The sequence below is a fragment of the Loxodonta africana genome, chromosome 1, assembly GCF_030014295.1.
Source record: "Loxodonta africana isolate mLoxAfr1 chromosome 1, mLoxAfr1.hap2, whole genome shotgun sequence".
Classification (NCBI taxonomy): domain Eukaryota; kingdom Metazoa; phylum Chordata; class Mammalia; order Proboscidea; family Elephantidae; genus Loxodonta; species Loxodonta africana.
In genome coordinates this window covers 31,767,258-31,792,423 of record NC_087342.1, presented here as the reverse complement: position 1 = coordinate 31,792,423, position 25,166 = coordinate 31,767,258, and the positions used below count along the sequence as shown (strand labels likewise).

Below are 25,166 nucleotides of genomic sequence, written 5' to 3'. Positions count from 1 at the left end.
ACAACTCAACAAGGAATGGCGTTGCATTCATCGTCAAAGAAGAGCATTTCAAGATCTATCTTGAAGTACAACACTGTCAGTGACAGGATAACATCCATACGCCTACAAAGGAAGACCAGTTAATATGACTATTATTCAAATTTAAGCACCAACTACTAAGGCCAAAGACGAAGAAATTGAAGATTTTTACCAGCTTCTGCAGTCTGAAATTCATCGAACATGCAATCAGGATGCACTGATAATTACTGGTGCTTGGAATGCAAACGCTGGAAACAAAGAAGCAGGTTGGTACTTGGAAAATATGGCCCCGGTGACAGAAATGATGCCAGAGATCGAATGACTGAATTTTGCAAGACCAACAACTTCATTACAAATCCCTTTCTGCACCAACAAAAACAGAGACTATACACATGGACCTTGCCATATGGAATACTCAGGAATCAAATCAAGTACATCTGTGGAAAGAGACAATGGAAAAGCTCAATACCATCAGCCAGAACAAGGCCAGGGGCCGACTGCAGATCAGATCATCAATTACTCATATGCAAGTTCAAGTTGAAACTGACGAAAATCAGAACAAGTTCACAAAAGCCAAAGTACGACCTTAAGTATATCCCACCTGAATTTAGAGACCATCTCAAGAATAGATTTAACGCGTTGAACGCTAATGACAAAAGACCTGACGAGTTGTGGAATGACATCAAGGACATCATACATGAAGAAAGCAAGAGGTCATTAAAAAGACAGAAGAAAAAGAAAAGACCTAAATGGATGTTCTGAAACTTGCTTTTGAATACTGGGTAGCTAAAGCAAAAGGAAAAAATGATGAAGTAAAAGAGCTGAACAGAAGATTTCAAAGGGCGGCTCGAGAAGACAAAGTAAAGTATTATGATGACATGTTCAAAGACCTGGAGATAGAAAGCCAAAAGGGAAGAACACGTTTAGCATTCCTCAAGGTGAAAGAACTGAAGAAAAAATTCAAGCATCAAGTTGTAATACTGAAGGATTTTATGGGGAAAATATTAAATGACACAAGAAGCATCAAAAGAAGATGGAAAGAATACACAGGGTCACTATAGCAAAAAGAATTGGTCAATGTTCAACCATTTCAGGAGGTAACATATGATCAGGAACCCATGGTAGTGAAGGAAGAAGTCCAAGCTGCACTGAAAGCATTGGCGAAAAGCAAGGCTCCGGGAATTGACGAATACCAATTGAGATGTTTCAACAAATGGATGTAGCACTGGAAATGCTCATCCATCTATGCCAAAAAATTTGGAAGACAGCTACCTGCCCAACTGACTAGAAGAGATTCATATTTTATGCCTATTCCCAAGAAAGGTCATCCAACCGAATGCAGAAATTATAGAACAATATCATTAGTGTCACATGCCAGCAAAATTTTGCTAAAGATCATTCAACAGTGCTGTAGCAGTATATTGACAGGGAACTGCTAGAAATTCAAGCTGGATTTAGACGAGGACATGGAACCAGGGATATCACTGCTGATGTCAGATGGATCCTGGCTGAAAGCAGAAAATACCAGAAAGATGTTTATCTGTGTTTTATTGACTAAGCTAAGGTATTCGATTGTATGGATCATAACGAATTACGGATAACATTGGAGAGAATGGGAATTTCAGAATTCTTATCCGTGCTCATGAGGAATCTGTACATGGATCAAGAGGCAGCTGGCAGCTGTTCCAACAGAACAAGGGGATACTGCATGGTTTAAGGTCAGGAAAGGTGTGCGTCAGGGTTGTATCCTTTCACCATACCTATTCAATCTGCACACTGAGCAAATAATCCGAGAAGCTGGACTATATGAAGAACAGCACATCAGGATTGGAAGAAGACTAACAACCTGCATTATGCAGATGACACAATTTCACTTGCTGAAAGTGAAGAGGACTTGAAACACTGATGAAGATCAAAGACCACAGCCTTCAACATGAATTACATTTCAACATAAAGAAAACAAAAATTTTCACGACTAGACCAATAAGCAACATCCTGATAAACGGAGAAAAGATTGAAGTTGTCAAGGATTTCATTTTACTTGGATCCACAATCAACATCCATGGAAGCAGTAGTCAAGAAATCAAAAGACGCATTGCATTGGGCAAGTCTACTGCAAAAGACCTCTTTAAAGTGTTGAAAAGCAAAGATGCCACCTTGAGGACTAAGGTGCGCTTGACCCAAGCCAAGGTGTTTTCAGTAACTTCATATGTATGCGAAAGAATAAAGGAAGACCGAAGAAGAATTGATACCTTTGAATTATGGTGCTGGCGAAGAATATTGGATATACATACCACGGACTGCCAAAATAATGAACAAATCTGTCTTGGAAGAAGGACAACCAGAATGTTTCTTAGAAACAAGGATGGTGAGACTACATCTCACAAACTTTGGACATGTTATCAGAAGGGATCAGTTCCTGGAGAAGGACATCATGCTTGGTAAAGTAGAAAAAAACCCAGATCCTCAATGAGATGGACTGACACAGTGGCTGCAACAGCAGTAGACTCAAGCATAACAACAACTGTGAGGATTGCTCAGGATTGAGCAGTGTTTTGTTCTGTTATGCATGACAGAACCAACTCAACAGCACCAAACGACAACCTATCACTGTAGTGGAACCATTAAGACATCAATATGAAGACTGAGGTACAGAACAGAATTTCAAATTCTCATGGAATCCAGAATTTCTGGAGCCATGGAGGCTCAATGGATCCCTGAAACTACTGCCCTAAGATAATTTTTCAATCTTAAACCAAAAAAATCCCCTGAAATCTTCTTAAAACCAAACAATATGCAGTGTGATGGCCTGATTTTGTATGTTTTCTCCCCATAGTCTTATAACTCCCACCAAGTGACTGGGTAGGATTATGCAAATAAATTGATTATCACCCACCAAGGGGGTTGGACAGCTTGCTAATAATGCAAATAAGGTGTATGGCAACTTTGTGGGGGTGGGACCACGCAAATCAGGTGTATGGAACCGTAATGAGGGGTTTGGTCAGTTTTGCCATCCCTTTAGGCTTAAAATGAGCCATCACAGAGGTAGAAAGGGGATACCTTACTACCACCAAAAAACAACAGTCTGGAGTGGAGCACATCCTTTGGGCTCACGGTCCCTGCACTGAGAACTTCACAGAGCCAGGAGACAGAGAGCTGTTACATCGGAGGAGGCACGAGATGGCAAGAAGCCGCGGCAAGTGCCGCAGAGAAACAGCAGCAACAGAGACAGCAGAACCAGGAGGCTGGTGCAAGAAGGCGTGGTGGTCTTCCCGGCCCAGGAAGCAAGTCAGCTATGGTGGGCATGCTGACCCCCTGGAGCAAGAGAGCTAAGCGCCTTCAGGCCAAGGCCTGCCTGCAGGCCCTGCTGAGAAGAGCCTGTCCTGACTGAAGAACTTTATCCTGAGTGTTCCTAATCCTGAGTTATAACCTGGTACTGAAACCCTCCAAAAATTTGCTTGCATGTGATATTAATGATACAGTTCTATAATTTCCACATTCGATTGGATCACCTTTCTTGGGAATAGGCTTAAATATGGATCTCTCCCAGTCAGTTGGCCAGGAAGCTGTCTTCCATATTTCTTGGCGTAGACGAGTGAGCACCTCCAGCGCTGCATCTGTTTGTTGAAACATCTCAATTGATATTCCATCAATTCCTGGAGCCTTGTTTTTCGCCAATGCCTTCAGAGCAGCTTGGACTTCTTCCTTCAGTACCATCGGTTCCTGATCATGTGCCACCTCTTGAAATAGTTGAATATTGACTAATTCTTTTTGGTAAAAATGACTCTGTGTAGAAGTGCGGCCAGAACGCTCCTTAGAGGGAAGGATGGCAAGACTGCGCCTTATATACTTTGGACATGTTGTCAGGAGGGATCAGTCCCTGGAGGACAGCATGCTTGGCAGAGTACAGGGTCAGCGGAAAAGAGGAAGACCCTCAACAAGGTGGATCAACACAGTGGCTGCAACAATGAGCTCAAGCATAACAACAATTGTAAGGATGGCGCAGGACCAGGCAGTGTTTCGTTCTGTTGTGCATAGGGTTGCTATGAGTTGGAACCGACTCGACAGCACCTAACAACAACAACACTGAAACCCCGCTCTGCTGCAGCTTCCCCTACTCTGCTGTGGCATCGTCCCCTTTTGTTCACCACAATCTCTAACCGCGGTTTGCTCCAAGCCCGCAGCCCTTGCAAACCGTAGCCTCTAACTGCAGTTTGTATTTGGCGACAGATCTTTGCACATGCACCAGCCAGGATCGTAGCGCATGCAAAGATCCAGAGAATCCTGTCCTTATCTAACCCCAGACCTGAGCACCGCTGGAGAGGAAGGTATTCTCCAGCACACAGCACCACCTGAGCCCCTCTACAAAGCAAGAGGTCCCACAGAGTGGACTTCCTATGCAGCATGACTCAGCATTTGGATCTCCAAATTCGGGCATGGGCAGGCTCGGGGTATAGGGTTTCAGGCGCCAATCCCTGCTCCCTGAGGACGTAAGGATATAAAAGTTCCCTGCTCCCCTTGGGTGGGGAGCATGTGGTCTTCTGGCTGCTAGGCCCCACAGTGCTCCTTGTCTGCAGACAATAAATTGCCACTTTCTGTTTCCCTTGCAACTAGCGTCCGTCTTACTTCGATTGGCTAATAGGACAGGACAGGAACCTGAGGAATTCGGTTACAGTACCTCCCTAATAAACCCCACAACTGTAAGTATGGTCTGTGACTTCTGTGTGGCCACTGCAAGGAATTATCAAACCCAGCAGAGAAGCAGAGAGTGCCACGGGAGGGACGGCTGGTGTCAGAATTGGTAAAGATTGGAGAGGAGGTATGTCTGACCTCTGCCTCACAGGAATCAGCCTTGGGCTGATGCTGCTCTTGATTCTCCCCCTTCATGAAGTTAAATGAGGAGGTCTGACGCCCCAACACTGTCATTTTTCCATAAGAGTTTAGCTTAACTAGTAAAGAATGTCTGATTTGAGCATTATGCTCTTTTAAGATCCATCTATATGGGATCAAACTGACGATTTTTGATTTTTTTATATGGGATCAAACTGACGACAGCAACTCAAAAGATTAGATAGGAACCTTAGGGGGCAGTGAGTTTACATTAATGGGGGAAGAACAACTCAGAAAAGGAGGGTGAGAATGGTTGCACAACTCGAAGAATATGATCGATGTCACTGAATTGTACATGTAGAAAGTTGAACTGGTGTATGCCTTTGCTGTGTATATTCTCAACAATACAATAAAATAAATTATTGAAAAAAAAAGACTGAGGTAAATGTATATTTACTGACATGGAAAAATGTCTATGATATAAGGTTCTATTCACTGTTGTACTGTGTGTTAATGTATACAGGTTTCTATGTACCCAGAACATGTCTGAAAGAAGGCTTACCACGCCGTAATCAGTGGTTAAGTCAGGGGATAGGACTGAGGAACTATAATGCTGTGTACTATTAGAATTCTATGTATTAGCATGCATTACTTTTATATTTAAAAAATTCTGAATCACCAAAAAAAAAAAAAATCTCGTCCCACCTTGGCGTGTCCACAAACTTCTCGATCAGCACAGCATCATCACTGAAAGACTTCTTAGCTTCTCTCCGCGCACTCTCTAACTGTTCTTGGAATTCTTTTTCTGATCTAACGATCTTCATGCCCTAAGACAGAAAAGGTGGTTATGGCTACGACATAAATAAGACAAAAAAGGCCAGCCTGAAATGGAAAACATGAGCACACATAATCTTACTTTTCCTCCTCCACCACGGACGGCTTTGACCATGACAGGATAACCGATCCTCCCAGCGTGGCCTTTCAGGCACTGGTCAGACTGGTCCTCACCGTGATAACCTTCTATCACAGGTACTCCAGCAGCTGCCATTATGGATTTGGACATGCTTTAGAATTAAAAAAATAAAATTAAAAAGAGCGAGAGAGAGAGGTACTTTAATTCTACAAATTACTTCATACAAGAGAAACACAAATACAGCATTTCTATATAGCCCAGTCTATAACATACAATGGAACTTTTTAAAGAAAATATTCCATAAAGAAAGGACTACAGTCTGAGATAACAAATATAAAAATATACACTAGTTAGTTTTCCTCAAACCAGTTTTTCACGTGGTGGTTCATCTCACCTGTTTTTATCCCAAAAAACTAATTAATATACTGATTAGGAATGCTAATTAGTCAACTATTTTCTGTAGCCCACTGGCATTTCCCTATGTGGGAGATAAATAACTTATGCTTATGTCAACAAAAAGGTAGAATGAAAACACCTATTAAAGCTAAAACAATTTCAATTGACCTTCATAAAAAGGTACAAACTCATACCTCTTTACTCCCATGTCTCTAATTGCAGATGAAGGAGGGCCTACAAAAATAATTCCCTCTTGCTTACACAGTTCAGCAAACTCTGCGTTTTCTGAAAGAAAACCGTAACCTGGGTGGATAGCCTAAAAGTGAGAAATAAAAGGACAACTCACTAGAGCTAAATTGGCAAAGCTGTGTCGTCTTCTGGGGAGCCCTATGCTGGTGACAGATACGCGTGGTCTCTATCAAAATCTGTCTTCAAAGAAATGTCTGAAATGTATTTACACTAAAGTTCTGAAGCCTTACCTTTACCAGACAATCCATATTTCAATTTAAAATAATATTGCTATTAGGGTAGATGGAGCCCTGGTGGCATAGTGGTTAAGAGCTTGGCGGCTAACCAAAAGTTCGGCAGCTCGAATCCATGAGCCACTCCTAGGAAACCCTACAGGGCAGTTCTACTCTGTCCTACAGGGTCGTTATGAGTTGGAATGGACTCGACAGCAATGGGTTTTTTATTAGGACGGATGTCAAAGAATGTTTGCAAGAAGGAGTGAAGGGTTTCAGAGTGGTAAGGGGGTTTGTTTAATCTGTCTCCACGCAAAGCTGGCCTAGTTGAGACCATGGTACCCAAAAGCTGAAATGAACACACTAGCACAACGATGCCTCACTTATTGTTAGGTTACTATCTGCCAACCTCATCTTTCCACAATAAGGCTGAGAAGGAAGCACAAAGGCACGTGAACAGCGAAGAGTGAACCATAAGGACCATGGATTAAAGTCTACGCATACTTCAGTGAAAGGGGAAGCCTCAGACTTCACTCCAGTCATTCTTAATTTACTCAGAGTTTTAACAAACGTTACTTACTGGCTTTCTTGTCCACAGAAGAGAGAAATCAGCTACACTGAAGGACAGTAAGCTAGCTAAGAGTAACACACTGACAGCAAGATGTGAGGAAAAAGAGACCCCACAGCAAACAGAAGACAGCAAAAGGCAGAGTAGGGGTGGATGATTTAGTTACAGGTAAAGCTACTCTCTCAACTTCAGTAGCCCTGAGGGCATTTTTGTTCTTTTAAAATCACAATTACGTATGTATTACAATTCTAACTAAAAGAATATAAAAAGAAAAAAGTTCAGTCAACCCTATTTCAAGACAGTTTGTCTTCTTAGAGTTATGAGTTCCTTATATATTCAATATACAAGTTTTTTTTAATCAAATATATGTTTTGCATATATTTCCTCACAGTCTGCTCCTTGTCTTTTCGTGTTCTTAATGATTTCTTTCGAAGAGCATAAGTTTTAATTTTGATGAAGTCCAATTTATCAATTCTTTCTTTTATGGATCTTGCTTATGGTGTCACATTTAAAAAATCATTGCCGAACCCAAGGTCACAAAAATTTTCTCCTAGAAATTTTACAGTTTTAGATCTTCCATTTAGGTCTATGATACTTCTTGACTTAGTCTTTGTGTGTGTGAGGTGTGAGGGAGAAGGGGCCCTGGTGGCATGGTGATTAAAGCACTTGGCTACAAACTGAAAGGTTGGCAGTTCGGACCCACCAGCCGCTCTGTGGGAGAAAGATGTAGCAGTCTGCTCCCATGAAGATTACAGCCTTGGTGACCCGATGGGACAGTTATTCTCTGTCCTATAGGGTCACTATGAGTTAGAATCGACTCAATGACAATGGGATTCATTTTTGTTTTTAAAATGGGAGGTTAAGGCTTCATCTTTTTGTATACAGATATCCACCTGTACCAGGATTTGTTCTCCCTTTATTCAAAAATCAATTAACTGCATATGTGTGAGTTTATTTTCAGTCTCTCTAGTATGTTCCATGGATCAGGATATTTATCTTTATACCAATACTACACTTCCTTGGTTAGTGTAACTTTACAATGAGTTTTGAAATCAGTAGTGTAAATTCTACAAGTTTACTAGTCCTTTCCAAAATTGTTTTAGCTATATACTAGGTCTTTTGGCTATTTAAATATCAGCTTGTCAATTTCTACAAAGAAACCTGCTGGGATTTTGATAAAGACTGCATTAAATCTATGGTTCAATTTGGAGAGAACTGCCATCTTAACAAAACTGAACCTTCAGTTCACGAACATAATACATCTATCCATTTACTGAGGACTCTAATTTCTCTCAGCAGTGATTTGTAATTCTCACTTACACAGGTCTTCAACTTCTTTGGCTGACTCTACTCCTGAGGTTTTGACTCTTATTGATGTTATTGCGCATGTACTCCTTTTCCTAATTTCATTTTCAGACTGTTTTTTCTAGTCTCCCTTCTTTTTAACAGATACTTAATTTGACGGAACTCTTAGATGAACTAGACACACATTCTCTTTTCATAACTAAAAAGAAAATCAACTATGTCCTTGCAAAAATAAAATTCAGCTGCACAATCTGGGAACAGCTGCAAGAAAGTTAACGAATTTCTCTCAGGAAGAACAATTTAATATACCCAAACCAAGGCATTCCCTAGTACTCGGGTGGATTAGAAGGAAGAAACAACACTACGGCCACCCTAAGTCGCGGGTCGTCGGGCAGGTACCCATTCACCCTGATAAGTAACAGGGTAGCAACTCTGTAGAGTGTCCATTTCACAGCATCACCATGTCTTTAAGGGTAAATGCAGAAACCTGTTATCCGCTACCCTTAGATCTCTGCCAAAAGGATTTCTTCCGCATTTGTAGTTTTCGACTATTCTACTCTGTACTTGTTCAAGTGCATGCACAGATCCAAGGTGGTGGTTGTTTTAAGACAAAAGCTGGCTTTGCCTTCAAGTAGAAATGAGACACACCCTTTCCACAGTGGAGCCAATAAGCCATACTATTTAAATTCTTATTACAAGGAAACTCCTACCCATACCTGTTACACTTAAAGCACATGAATTTCCTTCTGGTCAACAACATAGATGGCCGGTATTTAGTTAAATAACTCGCTGCATGGGTTAAGTTACTCATCACTGATTTTGAAACATCTGAAATAAAAAGTGTCTCATTCCTGGAGGCAAAAAGAAAAACCCGCGGCCATCCAGTTGATTCCAACTCATAGCGACCCCATAGGGCTTCCAAGGCTGTAAATCTCTACAGAAGCAGACGGCCACATCTTCCTCCTTCGGAGCCCCCGGTGGTTTCGAACTGCTGACCTTTCGGTTAGCAATTGATCGCTTTAACCACTGTGCCACCAGGGCTCCTTACATTGCTATAGCCTAGTACTTGACTCCTAATTATCCTGCCGACTTTCATCGTTATCACCCCTACCTTTTCCCCCAAAAAGTCCAAACTCATTGCCATTGAGTCGATTCCAGCTTATATTTTTTTTTTTTTTATAGGACAGAGTAGAACTACCCCACAGAGTTTCCTTGGCTATAATCATTACGGAACAGACTGCCACATCGTTCTCCTGCAGAGTGGCTGGTGAGTCTGAACCGCTGACCTTTCTGTTAGCAACCAAGGGCTTTAACCACTGTGCCCCCAGGGCTCCTTCACAGCCCCACTCCCAGTGTTCGTTCGCCACAAGGCAGGCAAGAGAACTTATTAAAACGTAAATTAGATCACTTCATCCCACTGCTTGAAATCCTTCAGTGGCTTCCTTCTACTGAGAATGAAACAGTCTTTATCAAGGCCTATTAAAAAATGCCCTGGAAACCCTGATGGTATAGTGGTTAAGAGTTGGGCTGCTGACAAAAAGGCTGGCAGTACAAATTCACTAGCCATTCCTTGGAAACCCTATGGGGCAGTTCTACCCTGTTCTATAGGGTTGCTATGAGTTGTAATCTGCTCAACAGCAATGGGTTTGGGTTTTTTTCTTTTTAAGGTCCCTGGGTGGTGCCAGTAGTTTGTGATAGGCTGCTCACCTAAAGGTTGGTGGTTCAAACCCTCCCAGTGGCACCAGAGAAAAAAGACCTGGCTTATTATAGTCAAGGAAACCCTATGGAGCAGTTCTATTCTGCCAAAGATGGATTCATGGAACTGCCATGAGCTGGAATCAACCTGACGGCAATGGGTTTGGATTTTCTTTGTATTTTATAATACTCTAAGTCATCCTGCCTCAACCTCTCTCTGCTTCACCATTAACTCCCACTCGCTTCCTGTATGGATTCTCTCAGCTACAAATCTAACCATCCATGTTGTGCTTTGTGATTAAAAAAAAAAAAAGTTGTCACTGGGTCAATTCTGACTTATGGTGACCCCATGTGTTTCAGAGTAGAACTGCACCCACCAGGCACTCAAGATTGTGACCTTTTGGAAGGAGATCCCCAGGCTTTTCTTCTGAGGCATCTCTGGCTGGGTTTGAACTGCTAACGTTTCAAAGAGTAGTCAAGCACTTAACTATTGGCACCATTCCTGGACTTTGTGAAAGGTCCAGTGGTTAAGTGCTCAGTTGCTGACTGAAAGGTTGATGGCTGGAACCCACCAGCTGCTCTGCAGGAGAAAAACATGGCAGCCTGTTCTGCAAAGATTCCAGCCTTGGGAACCCCGTGGGGCAGGTCGTGATGGGGCATTGCCAGCTGGCTTCCTGGTAGGTTCTGGCACAGGGGCTGCTGTAGGAAAGCCAGGACCAGCAGCTCCCCTATGCCTTTACCCTGGAAGCAGCAGTTGGTTCTCGTCTCAGCTTCTCTGGAGGCTCCCAGAACTGGTGGCCTCCAAGCACCAGCAACAGCTAGGCAGGGCCCCTCCACAGAGCTGAGCCATAGCTCAGAAGGCCCTTCCTCTAAGCTGAGAGACTGGTAACCCCAACCTCATCCCCATCCAGAGGGGTGGTTGTCCTCTCTGTAGTTACTATTGCTGGATAATTTCAATATACCCTTTTTGCTCTTTAGCCCTCTGACATTGAGATAACTGATTCCTATTTTAAAAGCCCTCTGTTGAAATACTTTTCTAGTTAAATTTCAGTTTTACTAAATTTCAGGTGCCTGGATGACACAGCCCTTAAATGCCCTCACTCCCGCCACATTGAACGCTTTCGTCCCTCGAACACACCAAGAGTTTTCATCTCAGAGCTCCGGCAGTTCCATCGGCCTGAGCGCTCCTCCCTCAGGCTTTCGCATGGCTGGCTCCTTCTCATCATTTAGGTGGTTCTTCAATTGTCACCCCCCAAACAGGCCTCCCCTGACTACCCTACTTAAAGGCATCTCCCAACCAGTCACTCTTTATCCTCTTATCCTCCTTTATTTTCTTCAAACCACTTATCACTCCCTTAGTTGTATTATTTATTGTTTAAATATTTATTTTCTGCCTCAGCTGCCAGTGTAGCTTCTTGAGTGGGAGAACTGTGTCTGTCTTATGTACTGCTGGGCCCACGCATAGAAGCTTGTACAAAGCAGGAGACCCATTAATGTTTGTTGAGAGGATGAATGCATGAATGTTTGGGGAGTGGTATGCCTCTACACCTCCCATCCAGGCTGCCTAAGTAAAGGCCTTGGGCCCAGAACATTCTCTGATAAGGAGGCTGGGAATTGGGTTGCCTTCCCCCTCCCAGTTCCTTCTCCTTCTCAGAGAAGGCTTCCTCCTGTTCTGGGCACATGGTAACTTTCTCTGTCTCCTGCACATACGTTGGCACCATACCCCACTTTTGTATCTGTTTCCAGGGTCTCTCGTACTACGGCACAAGAGGAGGGATGTGCCAGATTATAAGAGATGGCCTCAGGGGGTGGACTGAAAGGGTAACAGGCTTTGTGAGGCCAAACTTGGGCCCCCCATGTGGCCCGCCAATTCCTTACAGTTTGCTGAGTCATTCTTACGTAACTCCCTGGCATGTAGCCGCTATTGTCTGCTACCCCTATAAAACCTCTGCCCTCCCACTGTGGGGTGTGGAGATCTGCTTTGGTCCTGAAGCCGCCCAGGACTCATCTCATCTATGAGTCTCCTAATAAGCTCTTTTCCTGCCACCCTGGAGTTGCCCACCTCTTCCTCTGGTCTCTTGGTGTTCTCCATTTCTGGAGGCAAATTTCAAGTTACTGGTCCATGCCTGGACAGTGAATGATAAGAGAAGGAGGAAGACAGCGTTTCAGGCAGGTGGAACAATATGAACAAGTGCTCAGAAGAAGGACTCGGTATGATGTGTAAGGCAGATGGAGAAATGTTCACTGTAGCTATAAGGAAGAACTAGCAATAAGACATAAGCTTTGACAAATATGTGGGACCATATTGCAAGCTCTTGCACACTGGGCTAAAGGGTTTGGACTTTATCTTGTAACCTCTGAAGATTTGCTAACTGGGGGCTAGGGTAGAGAAATGGTGAGGGATTAAATAAATAAAAAGCAGGGGATAATAATGAAACTACTGTTTAAGAAACACTCATCTAGTAGCATATAGTACTGATCAGATGGGTAAGAGATTTAGAAGTAGGAAAACCAGCTAAGAATCTGAAATCCACATAAAAGATCCTAAAGGTCTGGCTGTGTGATTAAAAAACAAACAAAAAAACACTTCTGGAGATATTTCAAAGAAAGATTCAACACAAGTTGGCTCTTATTTTGAAGGATCAAGGAAAGGTGTAATAATATCAAAACTCCAAGGCTGGGCTATTGGAAAAACAGGTAGTGGGGCACTTTGAGAGAGACTAGGAGGTCGGAGAGAGGGATTTCTCTCTTGATTTTATTTTACCTTATAATTTAGATCACTATCTATTTTCCCAAAGCATGTGATGTTCCTAGGATCTGCCTTTGAAGGTGGAAAGGCTGAGCTCTCTCTTAATTTTAACTTCTAATTTAGACCCTCCCCACCTATAGCCCACAAGATCTAAAGTGCAGAGGATTCAGTAGGAAGGTAAAGTGGCTCAAGAATGAGAAGTGTCAAATCTACTTTCAAATGACAGCCTAGCAAGCAAATAAAATGTCAATGTCTTGGGAGTGGCCAAAAATAGAAGGTAATTTCTAGAAACAATTAGTAATTCTATATGAAGTGTACAAAGCCCACCCCTTTTGCACTGTAAACATCTTCACGATTCTTACCTGGGCAGCAGAGATCTTGGCCACCTGAATGATCTTCTCCATAGAAAGGTAGCTCTGCTGTGAGGGAGCAGGGCCGATGCAATAGGCTTCATCTGCCTGTTAAAGAAATACTACATGCTTACAAGGCGGCACAGCTAATACACTACAGCACTGCTTCAGGATCATTTTATTATTATTTTAAAAAATATTGGGCTCCTAAAAACAAAGCAAGAATTGAGAAACAGAAGTACTAGCTCATGTCTGTTATAAAAATGAACCCATCTTGGAATCAGCTGTGTGAAGAGTCAAAACTCAATTTTCACGTATAAACTACACGCTAGAGTGAAATTAAAGCACCACAGGATTCGAAGCCACAGGCATTAGTCATGCTACTACTTTTTGCAACAAAAATAGCCTTAGACGTATTTAATGCCAAAAACTTACAATTTGACAAAGTGGCAAAAGTTCTAACAGGAGTATACAGAGAGAAATAAAATTACAAAATTTTCTGAAGTTTACGTAATTATTAGGGTATGCTAATAACGTTCCTGCTATACATCTGGCACACATTTTACACCGTCCCTTCAAACTTTCGCATAATCATAACATCCTTTGAAGCAGACCAGACAGAAAGCATCCTTTGTTCATTCAAAGACTTACTGAATGCCTACTCTGTGCCACACCTGAGGTATGAGCTGCCTGAACAGCAGTACACAGGGCAAACGTCCCTGTCTAGGGGGAGAGACGGACATTAACTAACGTTCACACACTTAATGACAACTGTGATTACTGCATGAAGGAAAACCAAAGGACATCATGTGAGTAAGAGAAGATCCAATCTGGTCAGAGGGTGGTCAGGGAAGGCTCCTGGTCATGGTCATGGTCAGGACTCTGCCAGGCAGTTGGGTGGAGGGAGTGGAGCTGGGAACAGAGACAGAGAAAACAATGTACATGAGAGCCCTGAGGTGGGAAGGTACCTGGCCCACCTGAGGGATGCAAGGAGGCTGGTGTGGCTGGAGCAGTGAACAAGGGCACTGAGTGGTCAGGGACGAGGCTGGATAGACAGGAGGGGGCAGGTTTCATCGGAGCCCTGGTGGCTCTATGTTTAAGTGCTTGGCTGCTAACCGAAAGCTTGGTGGTTCAAACCCACCCAGCTTCTCTGCTGGAGAAACACCTGGCAGTTTGCTCCTATAAAGATTACAGCCAAGAAAATCCTATGCAGCAGTTCTACTCTGTGACATGGGGTCAGAATAAATATGAGTTGACTCAACAGCACCTAATGACGAACAACGTGGAAAGTTAAAGGCTTTGCATCTTCTTCTAAGGGAAAACATAGAGATTTTTTTTAAGTTTTTTTTTTTAAACTTCTAATTCCACAAAATACAAATCCGTCCTCATTCTAGAGAACGTAAACAACACAAAGGCAAAGTGGCCCTTTGCCCCACCCTCCTTTCCAATCTCCCTCTGGACGTAACTACTGCAATCAATTTGGAATGTATTTTTCCATACACACATTCCCTATTTATTCATACATACACTTATATAAGCAGATAATTTTACTTTCTGTTTTTATATAAATAAGACCAAACTACATCATTATCTTCTGCAATTCAGCTTTTCCATTAATAATGATGTCTCGGGAGGCCTTTCCTTCCTGGTACGTATATGTCCACCTCATTTTTTTTGAATAACTGTTGCACTGCATTCCACAGCATGGAGGCCGTAGTTCATGAGTCACGCACCTCTTAATGGACATTCAGGCTGTACTGACACTTAGGCAAGGCCACAGCAGACACTGGTCTATCTGCTCTGCTTGCACGTATATGTGAACACTTCTCTGGGCAGGACTGGGCTGAAGGACGTGCACACTTTAATAGCTCCTGGTTAGTCGTCCTTCGAAATGGCTTTACCAATGTATAAACACACCAACTTCTACCCACCTTCGCCAAACACTAAATACTATCAATGTTGTAGGCTATTACTAACTTGATAGATCATGAAAAGGTTTAAAGCAGGGGTATAATATGATCCAATTCTGATTTTAAACCATGACTCTAGTTGAGGTGTAGGAAACAGATTATGGGGAGGGGATCAAACGTGGAAGCAGTGAGACTACCAGGGAGGCTACAGCATTTGACCAGGCAACAGGTGACGGTGGCTTTCCTTAAGGTGCAGGTGGTGGAGGAACAGGAAGTGGGAAGAAACACTCGGGAAGTGGAATTAACAGCACTTGGTAACTGACTAGGTGTGGAGGGTGGGGGAAAGGAGGACACATAGCAGGAAAAAAAAAGGGAAAGATCTTCAAGAGAGACTCGGATTTCTGGCTGTATTATGATTGTTATGAGCAATGAACTGCCATCTACTGGAGTAGGGAAGTCGGCAAGAAAACTAGGCTCAGTACAGAAGAAAGATCATGCGTGCAAGTCAGACATTTTAAGTTTGGAGATGTTTAGTAGGCAGTGGGATACATATGCATTATGCACAAAAGAAAGCCTGGGCTAGAAAGAGAAATCTGGGAGTGTTTAGCGAAGCCCTAGGAGTAGATGCAACAATATACATCAAGAGCATATAGCGAGAAAAGATGAAAGTCAAGAACCAAGTCCTGAGGAATATCAACAGAGAAAGGACACAGAAAGAGAATCCAGAAGGGTCAGAGGCCATGAAGAATTTGTTTCTAAAAGGAAGGAACGGTCTGCTGTGGTGCTGAGAGATCAAGTTGGCTGAGGGCTGAAAAGACCCCATTGGACGTAGGAACATGGGCATAATTGGTGACTTAGCAGAAAGTTTCAGGGGAAGGGTGAGGACAGAAGCTTGACAGGAGTTTGCTGCAAAGAGAGTAGGCGGTAAGGAAGAAGAGACAGCAGGGCAAATGATTCTTAAACTGGCTATAAATGGGAGACGAAAGAGAGTGGGGGTGGCAAAAGGGGAAGGAACGTGGGGCTAGCGGTAGTTATGAACTTGGGAGAGACTACGGAAGCATACCTAAATGATTTCAGGAGGGACCTGGTGGAAGAGTGACTGAAGACGCGTCACTTAAGAGGAAGAGTCTTAAGAAGGTGGGAGGAGGAATCCAGAGCACAGACAGACGACTGTCCTTGGACGGGAAGAGGGTGGATACAAAGACAGGTAGGTCAGCAGATTCTGCTGCAGGAAGCTCATATGGTTTTATTTTCTCCATGAATTCAAGATTATCTACTGAGAATAAGATCCGCAGAGGGGGAGTCAGAGGTCCAAATGCAGCAAAACAGGTTTGAAATAGTCATTGCACAGACCAAGAAAGAAGTTGCTAGACAGCCAGATGGGCCAAAAGCCCAGGGAAAGTTGGTCCCCACAAATTTACACTGGTGCTTGCAGTCTTGTTGCAGGCACAGAGAAGGTCAATAGCTGCATTCATCCATGACTGGGGTTCTGTCTGCTGGATAACAGCTACACCTACTCCTCACTTACTGACTAGCTTGTTATCCGACATTTTGCATTTACGATGATGGTAAAAAATCTACTGACTATTCTGCACATTAACGATGTATGTCTGGCAGTGGGACATAACCGCCTGCCCACATTTTCCACTTCTCGGGTCCAGAGGGACACATGTGTCCCACATGGTATTTTGTGATCTGATGTGGTCATCCTCCATTTTTGTGAAACACCGATTTTCGCGAAACACCGATTTTCGCATATCCACCTGGTCTTTGGAGCCTAACTATGTCAATAAGAGAGGAGGGGCCTCAGGGGAGTAGGGTTTTTAAAGTCACAATTTTACAGATAAAGCAAGGCTCAGAAAGTTAAGCTACTTGCCTAAGACCACTTGGCCAGTAAGTGGTAGCTGCTAAGACTGCAACCTTGATCTCTTTCCTTGCATAGCAGGGATCTGGATGTGTGCCAGTTAGAGTGAGGTCTGTGGATCAGCCACATTCTGTGAACAGCTTTAACTAATCCTTAATGACATAAAGGCTTTGCCCGTAGATCAACTATGCTACTAAGTTCACTGTTAGTTCAACAGCTATTATAACTGGAAAATCTGCCAAGAGGAATGATCACTAAGTAGTTTTAATTTACCTACTTAAACAATGCTAATACGAACAAACCTAAACTGTGTCAATCTAAAGAACTAAAATATTAACAAAATAAACAAAACAATCACTTGCAAAGTTTGACTTCTATTTTTAACAACATACCATATCTACATGCATTGATTTCCTGTCAGCTTCACTGTAAACAGCCACTGACTGTATACCCATTTTTCTGGCTGTTCGCATCACTCTGCAGGCAATCTCGCCTCTGTTGGCAATAAGAACCTTGGTAATGTTTCTTCCTGTTTAAAACATCATGAAAATCATACACAGATGTTACTGGGAGCAATGGATGAGATTGAGAAATAGTCTAGGATATTAACCAGTTTATAAACATTTGTTTTGGCAAACTGCCACAATGGAGCCTAAAATTACTATTCTAATTAATATTAAACAGTACATTTAATTTCTCTTCACTGAAATTCAACATACCTTATTAACATAACTTCTTATATTACTCAGGATTTTCCACTTAAAATAAAAAAGCCCATCAAAACCCCATTAAAACAGGCTTTGTTATGCCAAAGGTTCACGCTTGCCAAAGATCAAATTTATAATAAAACCCCAAATCAAACCCAGTGCCGTTGAGTTGATTCTGACTCATAGCTAAAGAAAAAACACAGTTAAATAGTTAAATAACTAATATGCTATTTAATAGGTACTTTCTATGCCCCAAAAGAAACTGGTGGTGCTGCGGTTAAATCACTTGGCTGCTAACCAAAAGGTCACTGGTTCAAACCCACCAGCTGCTCCAAGGGAAAAAGATGTGGCAGTCTGCTTCCGTAAAGATTTATAGCCTTGGAAACCTTATGAGGCAGTTCTACCCTGACCTACAGAGGGTCGCTTTGAGCTGGAATCAACTCAATGGCAAGGTTTTTTTTTTTTTTTCCTATGTCCCAGGTCCTGTTCAAAAGACTCAACATGAACTTAAATCTTCACAGTAGTCCTATGGAGTAGATACTACTACTACTACCTAATTTTAAAGATAGAGAAACTAAGGCTGAAATTATACAGCCAACAGTGGTGGGTCCAGGGCTTGACCCTGGTCAGCCTCATGAGGGACTGGAGCTCTTACTCATGTGTACGCCGCCTCTAGCCCCTCTAGCACCACAGGCGTGTGTGCTTGTCTTGCCAAATAATTGATGTCTGGTGACATGATGCCATAGTGATACACTGCTGCACTAATATACAAAACGCACGGGATCACCACATACTTAATATTCTCTGGCAGACTATAACAAAGTTATCTTTTCTCAGAAACGTAAGGTTTCGTATAATTGAAAAGACTGTTTTTCAGTGGGGATCTAGAGAGACCATGAGTTGCTACAGGGCTGCTGGGATGAGCTTTGTGTGTCAGGTGAGAGAGGGGCTATACCCAATCAACCAGGAGTCACACATTTACATCCTTTATATAATTGGGACTCCCACATGAAATTTTATTAGAAAAAAAGATTCTGCTACTTAAAAGAACGATTTTAAAAGCATTGACTTAGACCATCAGTTATTTTTCCAAGGAGCCCTGGTGGCGCAACAGTTAAGCACTCAGCTGCTAACCAAAAAGCTGGCAATTCGAACCCCCCCATCAGCATCGTGGGTGATCTGCTCCTATAAAGATTACAGCCTAGAAAACCGTATGGGGCAGTTTTACTGTTATACGGGGTCACTATGAGTCAAAAACTAACTTGTGGTACCTAATAACTACAGTTATTTTTCCAAATTGATAATACTAAAGATGGTCAGACACGTAGAAACAACATAAATATAAAATGTTTTCAATTATTATTCTATAAGGAGTGGAAGCCATGACTCATTCCTTACTAAGATATTATCATGAAAATTCAAAATGTCAAAGCTGAGAATAAATCCTATTATACACAAATTAAGGGATTAAACATTCTCTTTCTTAGCTCACAATCTGAATCAAAGTGACATGATCCAACAAAGACCATCAGTACCTGTGGCTGTCGCATACTTCGTGCTTCTTTGCTTCCAAGTCCATCTCCTATAACATAAATCCAGACGGAATCATAATAAAGCAAGATGAGAAAGAACGGTCATCTTTCTTTCAGAAGAAATCTGAATTGTTAGAAAATTGAAACTAAATTCAGGCACGACCTCAGCTAAGCCTTGAGTCAACTAACAAAGTAATTTAGTAAGTGGAAAGAAAACTCATCTAGAAATCAGTAGTTACAACTCTGGTTTTTCTCCCCTTGCGCTGTGTCCTTGAACAAGACACTTAACCTCCAGAAGCCTCTGGACCATCCTTGCTTTTGAGGCTGGCATATGACCACAGATTCAGAGGCAATAGTAAATATTTAAAAAATTCAGTTCAAATTAAAGTTTGAAAACATACCAATCTAATTCGACCCTCTGATAAGACAGAATTGAACAGTTAAGCCCCGAGAGGTAACGGGAAGGAAGCTGAAGGGGGCCGCAGAAACAACACTGGCTGAAGGGAGAGAAGAGCTGAGTTCTCATCCACGCCCACGACTGACCAGCTGCCTGTGACCCTGGGCAAGTCATGTTACAGCAATGGATCTTAATTTTTTTTCTTTCATTATCACCCCCAATAAGAAAACAACATCCCTGAGTGGCGTAAACGGTTTGTAGTCAACTTACTAACCAAAAGGTTGGTGATTCACACAGTAGGATCACAGAAGAAAGGCCTGGCAATCTACTTTCATAAGATCACAGCCATTGAAAACACTAGGGAGCACAGTTCTACTCTGAAACACCCAGGGTTACCATGAGTCAGAACTGACTCAACAGAGTTTTGTTTTTTTTTTTTTTTGGAGAAAACGTAAATACTAAGGAATGAGATTTTGTTGGGTAAGGTTAGACTTTAAAGGACCACAAATGATGGCTTTCACACTCCCAGGAACTGATTTCCTCCCCCTTAGGGACAATATGGAGGGAAAGGGCAGCGGTGGTTCAGTGGTAGAATTCTCAGCTTCCATGTGGGAGACCTGGGTTTGATTCCCAGCCAGTGCGCCTCCTGAGCTGTCCCACCCAACAATCAGCAGAGGCCTGTGCGTTGCTATGATGCTGAACAGGTTCCAGTGGAGCTTCCGGACTAGATGGACAAGGAAGAAAGGCCTGGTGATCTGCTTCTGAAAATCTACCAATGAAAATCCTATGGCGATCACAAGGGTCCCGTCTCCAGCCAACCACGTGGATGGCACAGGAGGACAGCATTTTGTTCTGCTGTGCACGGAGTCACCGTGGGTCGGGGGCAGGCTCCATGGCAGCTAACAACAGGGGCGATATCACCCTTGTTGAGAGTGCATGATTGACAGCTTGGGCTTCAGTGCCCTCATGCAAGGAGAGCGGAGCCTAGAAGAGGCTATCTGGAAGCTACCTCTCACTTTTAACAGTATGCAATTTTTTATAAAGTCTATGATTTGACTCCAACTCCTTGTATTAGCAGAAACTGGAGAAACAAGGAGGTAAATGACTTTTTTGAGGTGTCTCAGCTAGGCAGAAGTACAGTAAAGTCTAAGACAATTTTTAAGTTCTGTGACACCCACTGATAGAATAAGTGAATGCCGAACTTTAACCATGAGCTGATAAAAAGCAGGCCAGATTCACTTTGGGATGTAAGTAAAGGCAAATGTCTATTAGGCTTCAGCTAAGAGGAATATGCTGGGAAACCAACAAATAGCAGAAGCAATTCAACCTTGGTCTCTTCCATCCACATCTGGAAGGTGCGACACAACCATGATTAGAAAGGACTAACCATTTAAAATCTTTCAGGAAAAAAAAAAAAGGACACGAAAAAGCAAGCCTAAGAAAGGTTTACATTAGATACTATCTAACTGTGTATGACTGTGTAACTGAACAGGACTGTTTCTCCAGTTTCTACTAACACCAGGAGTTGGAGTCAAATCATAGACTTTATAAAAAATTGCATACTGTTAAAAGTGAGAGGTAGCTTCCAGATAGCCTCTTCTAGGCTCCGCTCTCCTTGCATGAGGGCACTGAAGCCCAAGCTGTCAATCATGCACTCTCAACAAGGGTGATATCGCCCCTGTTGTTAGCTGCCATGGAGCCTGCCCCCGACCCACGGTGACTCCGTGCACAGCAGAACAAAATGCTGTCCTCCTGTGCCATCCACGTGGTTGGCTGGAGACGGGACCCTTGTGATCGCCATAGGATTTTCATTGGTAGATTTTCAGAAGCAGATCACCAGGCCTTTCTTCCTTGTCCATCTAGTCCGGAAGCTCCACTGGAACCTGTTCAGCATCATAGCAACGCACAGGCCTCTGCTGATTGTTGGGTGGGACAGCTCAGGAGGCGCACTGGCTGGGAATCAAACCCAGGTCTCCCACATGGAAGCTGAGAATTCTACCACTGAACCACCGCTGCCCTTTCCCTCCATATTGTCCCTAAGGGGGAGGAAATCAGTTCCTGGGAGTGTGAAAGCCATCATTTGTGGTCCTTTAAAGTCTAACCTTACCCAACAAAATCTCATTCCTTAGTATTTACGTTTTCTCAAAAAAAAAAAAAACAAAACTCTGTTGAGTCAGTTCTGACTCATGGTAACCCTGGGTGTTTCAGAGTAGAACTGTGCTCCCTAGTGTTTTCAATGGCTGTGATCTTATGAAAGTAGATTGCCAGGCCTTTCTTCTGTGATCCTACTGTGTGAATCACCAACCTTTTGGTTAGTAAGTTGACTACAAACCGTTTACGCCACTCAGGGATGTTGTTTTCTTATTGGGGGTGATAATGAAAGAAAAAAAATTAAGATCCATTGCTGTAACATGACTTGCCCAGGGTCACAGGCAGCTGGTCAGTCGTGGGCGTGGATGAGAACTCAGCTCTTCTCTCCCTTCAGCCAGTGTTGTTTCTGCGGCCCCCTTCAGCTTCCTTCCTGTTACCTCTCTGAGCTTAGCTGTTTTAGTTCTTTCAAAGGGCGTAAGGGCTGTTATGGATTGAATTATGTCTCCCAAAAATATGTGTTGTAAACCCTAACTTCTATGTCCATGGTTATATCTCAAGTGGGAATGGGTTTTCTTTGTTATGTTAATGAGACAGGATTAGTGTAGGGTGTGTCTTAAATCAGTTTTGAGACACAAAAGAGATTAAACAAGTGAGCAGAGGAGAGATGGGGTAAGATAGATGCCAAGACACAGGGAGATCAGCAAGGAACCAGGAAGCAGAAGCTGAAGAGACAAGGACCTTCCCCAAGGGCAGATGAAGAGACAGGCTTCCCCCAGAGCCCGCACTCTGAATTAGGGCTTTCGGCCTTCCAAGCTGTGAGAAAATAAATGTTTGTTAAAGCCACCCACCTGTGGTATTTCTGTTACAGCAGCACTAAATAACTAAACCTGTTGCTGTCGATTCCGACTCATAGCAACCCTAAAGGACAGAGTAGAACTGCCCCATAGCTTCCAAGGAGCAACTGGTGGATTTGAAACGGTGACCTTCTGGTTAGCAGTTGTAGCTCTTAGCCACTGTAGCACCAGGGTTTCCACATAACTAAGATGGGCCTTTCTTTTTTGTTGTGATTGGTGCTACCATCCTCTAGCCCCCTTTCTAATAGTTTATAGAGTACTGAGCAGGAAGCTTTGAAATCCTGTAAGTTTTAAACAGCTGTTTGTCTAGACAGCAGCAAAAAACTGCCCAACATGTACATGGTTACTGTACATGACCACACAAACACACACCATTCCTGAGTCATTCTCAATGGTTGGGTACGCAAAGCCCATTTCTCTGAATTGACTCCTATGTATCAGGTTCTGTTTAAACTCTTTCCATGTATTAATTCATTCAATTCTCATAACCCAAGTTTAGCTCAGTTTTAAAGGTGAGGAAACTAAGGCACAAAGATAATAAAGCTTTTAGCACTAAGCTATACCGCCTTTCTAGAATGATGACGATGATAATGATGCAGCAAAGGAAGATAAAGAAACTGGCTACCTGAAAGCAGGAAGGTGCCTTCCCCTGCCAAAGTTGTCATTGAAAAAGAAAGACCAGAGTTGATGGCCTGACAGAGACTGGAGAAACCCTGAGAGTATGGACCTTTCAGCTCACTAATGAGGTCACTCCTGAGGTTCACCCTTCAGCCAAAGGCTGAAGAGGCCCATGGAACAAAACAAGCCTAAAAGGCCATACCAGCCCTGGGGTAGGGACTGGAAGGCTGGAGGGAATAGGAAAGTTGGCAATAGGGAACCGAGGGTTGAGAAGGGAGAGGGTTGACATGTCCTGGGGTTGTTAACCAGTGTCACAGAACAACATGTGCACTCCTGATGAGAGACTAGCCTGTTCTGTTAACCTTCATCTAAAGTTCAAAAAAAAGTCACTGAAGCTTATAACTCAAAATTTGAAACCAATCTGGAGTGGAGTTAGCTGGTGAATCACCTGTAAGTTTTGCTCAACCTTGAGTACAGAAGCTTTTTCAAAGTAACTTTCCAGCTCTCTGGAAGTTAAATTAGTTTTTGTTAGCTTGATTCATTCCAACAAAGAGGAAGAACTCCAGGAGGCTTTCTTTGAACTGGACACCTTAAGTGAGATGGGGATAGCTGCACTGCAATGGGCTTGGAGCACATCCTGGCCCCCCTTCTCACTACCTGTGCAACCTTGGGCAAGTCGTTCAGTCCCTTTGGGCTTCATAAGAACGTCACACAACGCCCCCCAAGCAGGAATGCTGTGAAAGGCCTCCTACTCGGTCAGGAGTCTTAGAAACGCAATTCTGGCCGCCATGGGAGGTGAGCACCAAGGTCGCAGGCCCAGCTCCACTCCTTTCCCCACAACCAACTGCAGTCGAGTGGATTCTGACTCATGGCGACCCTGTAGGACTGAGCAGAACTGCCCCGTAGGGTTTCCAAGGCTGCAGTTTTTACGGGGAGCCTGATGGTGCAGCGGTTAAGCGCTCGGCTACTCACCAAAAGGTCAGCAGTTCGAATCCACCAGCCGCTCCCTGGAAACCCCAAGAGGCCGTCCTACTGTGTCCTATAGGGTCGCTATGAATCAGAATCGACCGGAGTACACAGCTTTCTCCCTCGGAGGGGCTGGTGGTTTCGAACGGCCGGCCTTTGGGTTAGCAGCCGAGCGCTTTACCCCCTGGGCCAGCAGCTCCCCGCCCCCCCCCCCCCCACCGACACCCAGCGTGCTAAGAAAACAACAACGTTTAGGAGCTTCTGACGTTGCATTGTGAGTGACAGAATAAGCTTCCAGTAAATGGCAACTCCAAAAAACCAGAACCAGAGCCGCTGTCGACTGGATTCAGACTCGCAGCGACCCCACGGCGTATTCACGGAGCGGCGGAAGGATTCGAACCGCCGACCTCCGGGCCAGCAGCCGAGCTGTCAGCCTCCAGGCTCCCCGGCTCCTCCACGGAGAGCGGGCAAGCGGCGAGCTGCAGCAGAGCAGACAGAGGGCAGCGCCCGAGCCGCCCCGGGGCCGCGGCTTCCCCCTCCGGCCCCTCCGCCCCGACCTGGCTTCTCCGCACCTCCCAGCCCGGGCCCTGACCCGCTGCCCCTCCACCCGTCGTGACCTCGGCGGAAGCAGCAGGCTCGGGAGACGCTGCCACCGTGCCCTCTCCGCAGCTACCAGCAGCGCCGACACCGCAGAGGCCGCCGCCATGTCTCCGCAGACCCGCCGCCCTTCCACCCCTAGGCCACAGACAGCTGCGTCCCACGACGCAAACACCTTCGCTCTCTGCAAGGGCTTGTCCTTCGCCGGCCACCGTCGAGGGCAGAGTCAAGCAATAGGCCAATCCACACGACGCATTCGAGCGGGGGCGGGCCCGCCTCGCTATAACCAATCAAAAGAGAGGAACCGTGCTCCCGTGGAGGCGTTTGGCCAATCAGGCCGCGTAC

General features: G+C 43.9%; 1 protein-coding gene across 3 annotated transcripts in view; it reads right to left on the bottom strand.

The window, feature by feature from the left end:
- Window positions 1-25,002, bottom strand: part of MCCC1 (methylcrotonyl-CoA carboxylase subunit 1) — a 61,017-nt gene extending 36,015 nt beyond the window's left edge. The window contains exons 1-7 of one of the 3 annotated variants that reach the window (XM_064279546.1): window positions 24,842-25,002; window positions 19,302-19,348; window positions 17,452-17,588; window positions 13,298-13,393; window positions 6,352-6,473; window positions 5,765-5,912; window positions 5,554-5,675 (exon numbers count right to left, since the gene is read on the bottom strand). In XM_064279546.1, the coding sequence (XP_064135616.1) occupies window positions 5,554-5,675; window positions 5,765-5,912; window positions 6,352-6,473; window positions 13,298-13,393; window positions 17,452-17,588; window positions 19,302-19,348; window positions 24,842-24,930 (761 nt within the window). In that variant the 5' untranslated portion in view covers window positions 24,931-25,002. Of the gene's footprint in view, window positions 1-5,553; window positions 5,676-5,764; window positions 5,913-6,351; window positions 6,474-13,297; window positions 13,394-17,451; window positions 17,589-19,301; window positions 19,349-24,841 lie in introns of those variants that run through there. The other 2 variants (XM_003412877.4, XM_010592803.3) reach the window with 2 other exon arrangements.
- Between the last annotated feature and the right edge of the window lie 164 nt (window positions 25,003-25,166).